At 54.4% G+C, this 3,722-nt stretch overlaps 1 protein-coding gene across 1 annotated transcript; it reads right to left on the minus strand.

Moving 5' to 3' along the window:
• Window positions 1-2,564: 2,564 nt before the first annotated feature.
• TMEM158 (transmembrane protein 158) lies at window positions 2,565-3,425 on the minus strand (the record flags this gene model as incomplete). Its single annotated transcript, XM_080934047.1, has 1 exon — window positions 2,565-3,425. One exon carries the CDS (start codon window positions 3,423-3,425, stop codon window positions 2,565-2,567), a length of 861 nt encoding a protein of 286 aa, XP_080790173.1.
• Window positions 3,426-3,722: the final 297 nt, after the last annotated feature.

The following is a 3,722-nucleotide window of genomic DNA, read 5'->3' on the forward strand; positions in this document are numbered from 1 at the left end:
AGAAATAAACCTACACACTATTTATCTGTAAATCCAGTACACACATAGGTTAGAGTTCCATTAAGTGCCCGGATGTCTTATTTAATGCAGCCTGGTTTCTTTTGGGTTTGTAGCTGGGTTAGCCAGTGGCTGGGGTAGGCCAACAGGGGAGCAGGCCTTGAATGGCTAGCTCTGTATTCTCCTAGGAAAGGAAATTCCTAGCAATAAAAAACACACCAAGGAGGCAGAAGTCTTGGGTTTCATCTCAGTTCTGTCTTAAGTAGCTGTAAGATTATGAGAAGCCAAAGTTCTCTGAATTTTAGTTTCTGTCTTAGAAAGAAGGTATGTGTGTATGTGTGTGTATCCTATACCAAAAATATTCAGTGTGCCTCATGGAATTACAAGCGCTATGATAATAAAACTGATCAAGATTAGTAATTATTGCTCTTCTCTGGTGATTATCAGTTTCTGAAAAGGAGTGAAGTCCCCACACTACCTGGTGTAGTGGCAAGTAAAGATGAGCAGTGACCTGAACAGATGTGCCCCACAGTGGGCACTAAGCATCTTCAGTGTCCAGACTAGAACAGACAAAGATGCTCCTCTCAGGGCCGGCTTCTGCCAGAGACATCCCTGGACCACAAGGAGCCAGAAGGGCAGCTGAAGCCATGGAGCTATGACCATCCTCTCAGACTCCTGAGAAGAAAGCATCTCAGTTGATAGAGACCTCAAGATAAACAGAGATGACATGCTGGTGAAGATTCCGTTCTGCAAACACATAGCTCATCACAAACTTGAACCCCACTTAGATCCCTTAGGGAGTTTCACTTTACTGGGTTCCCACTTCTGTGGGTCCATCTCCACTTGATGCTGATGTTGCTGGCCCAAAACTGTATCTTGAGAACCAATGCTCTAGAGCGAGTGTAATGTTTCAAAAGCAGGTGTGAGATGGAGCAAAGGAAACATCTGTCTTATATGGACTCGGTTTCATCGTGTAATCCAGGGTAGCCTTCAACTGTGTCAGCTTCCCTAGTGCTGGGGTTGCAGCGCTTAAATGCCTTAAATTTACTTTCACATCAAGCTGAATATGGACATTTGCTCAGCAGAAAACTCAAAAGAATCTGAATCTAACATGTAACAGACTGTACCACAGAAACCAGGAGTGAAGAAAAAAAAAAAAAAAAAAAAAACAAAAAACAAAACTGTGATTAACAGCCATTCGTTACTTCCTTAGGGAGAACTGTGTGAATGTTAAACAAACGTCTCAGAATTTGATACTAGCATTTGAAACATGCTGCCTGCTTAAGTTACCAAGCAAAATGCAATCTACATCTTATAAGCAGCCATTTCCAGGGCCGGGAAGATGGCTCAATAAAGTCCCTGGTACTCAGGGCAGGAGGACCCGAGTTCAGATCCCTGTGAAAAGCCAGTCTTAGTGGTGTGTACTTATAGTCTCGGCACTGGGGAGACAGGGACAGCAGGATTCTGGCCAGCCAGTCCAGTTGAATCTGCCTGCTTTGTTGACAGACCAAGATAAAAACTAAGATGGAGAGTGACCGGAGAAGCCACTTGACTCTGACTCCCCCACACAAGCGCATTCAGGAGTGAGTGGGCACACGCAAAAACATGTACATACACTGTACATTCACCATACCTACCGAGGCGGTTCTGTGAAAGACACTTGGCTCACAAAACTATTTATTGATTTTCCTGGAGCACCATGTATAAACAAACTATGCCAAGCGCTGTGAGCCTGTGCCACTTAGGAAGGACATGTGTGTTTTGGGGGCCCTGTGAATTGATAGGCAATCCCCGTTGGAACCATTCTGAAAGTGATTTCACCTGTCCTAGCCAGGAAGGCAGATGGCGCCTCTCTTTTCAGGAATTTCTTCATGATTCATTTGTATCTTGGATCCCTTTCCCAAAAGCAAGTAAAGGAAACGTACACATTACTGGAGGAAAATGTCTGTATTAAAAGCCAGAAAACCACATTAATACAAGAAGAAACGCCCACCAGGCCATGTCACTGAATAGATCGACTTGGAAAAGATTCATAAAGTTCTTCTGTAAGCAATAACAATAAATCCGTGTCAAATCCTTCCCTTGCCCCCCCCTTAAAAAAAAAAAAAAAAAAACAAGAAGCTTCAGGTACAACTACATTCAGATACAAAGAGCTCCTGTTACCACAGCGTTAGCAGTTGAATCTTTTTGTTTTGTAATTTTTTTTACTAAAACTTTCGTTTAAAACAGTTATTAAATATATAAAACAAATACACAGGATCTGGTCACTTTCTGCCATAAATAAAGGGCATGTGGGCGCAGGGAGGGGGTGCCGCAAGGGAAAGAGCCCGTTTCCCTGTGTCCTGGAGCCACGCGTGGATCCCACCCTTCAGCCTGAGAGCTTGCCCCTGCTTTTCCGAACCAGAACTCCAGCACAAACCTCGCTTTCCCACCTCATCTGGGCCTCTCTGCGGTCCCCTCCCGGGAAAAGGACAGACACTAAGGACAGCACGAAGCGCACCTGCCGCGTCTCCGGTGAGGAAGGCGCGTGCGAGCGCGCACAGAGCGCGGACGCGGGGCAGCGGGGGTCACTTGGGAGCCACCCCCGAGGTGACGGCCGCGGCCGCGGCAGCTGCTGCAGCGGCGGCAGCGGCGGCGGCGGCGGTAGTCCCCGCGGGAACGGCTGCTGGAGCGGCCGCGGGGGCGCCGGCGGTGGTCCGGCGCTGCTCCATGCCGTTGGGCAAGAAGCCGGCAATGATGGGCACCGGCCAGATGAGGGCGGCCACGCTCCACACCACGATGACCAGGGTCATGAAGCAGGCCACCAGCGTGGACTCGATGGGCTTGCGGTTCAGTCGCCAGCCCGGCTCGCCCTGCAGCTCCTCCAGGCTGAAGTCCAGGCAGCAGAAGTGACGAGGCTCGCCCTGCAGCCACAGTGGCCCAGGCTCCGCCGCGGGGTAGGCAGGCAGCGCTGTGGGAGCTCCGGCGGGAGCCCGCAGGCGGCCGCGCACCCAGCCGCAGCCCACGCACAGGCGCAGGTCTTGCTGCGCGCCGCCGGCCGCCAGCCCCAGATGCTCGATGAGCAGCGGCGGCCCGACGCGATGGAAGGCGGCGGCGAAGAAGGCGCGGCCGTGCGCGTTGGTCGAGAAGAGCAGCAGGTCGCACTGCAAGCCCCGCGGGCGGCCCCAGCGCACGAGCAGCGAGCTCAGCATCTGTCGTTGCACGCTGATGTTGCAGGGCGCCGCAGGAGCCTCCTCTGGGCCCGCGCGCTCTGGGGTCGCCGATGCCGCCGATGCCAGCAGACGCGGGGTGGCGTGTTCGCCGGTGAAGGACGCGTTGGCCGAGACGTTTGGGGGCGTCCCGGCAAGGCCGGGCGCACCCGTGGCCCCGCCGTGCGCCGGCGGCAGCGGGCAGGCGGCGGCCAGTAACGCGGCGAGAAGGGGCAGCATGGCCTGTGGCGAGCGCCTACGCGCGCGGGGCGGGCGGCGGCTGCATGGCGCGCGGGTGACCGTCCGGCGAGGGAACCGCGGGGCCTGGAAGGCCGAGGCGGGTTTCTGCCAGCGTGTTGGGACGACACTGGCTCACGGGCCGCGGGAGCCTCTGCAGACTCGGCTCGTCGAGGTTCCGCTACCCCCAGAGCTGGAGCCCTTGGACGGCGGGGAGGCTCTGCTGGCCCGCGGCGAAACGGGAGAGGATTCCCCTGCTCGGCTCCGCCTTCCGAGCGCCCCGCCCCCGGCTCGCCCGGT

This window comes from Micromys minutus (assembly GCF_963924665.1).
Source record: "Micromys minutus genome assembly, chromosome: 21".
NCBI classification, from domain to species: domain Eukaryota; kingdom Metazoa; phylum Chordata; class Mammalia; order Rodentia; family Muridae; genus Micromys; species Micromys minutus.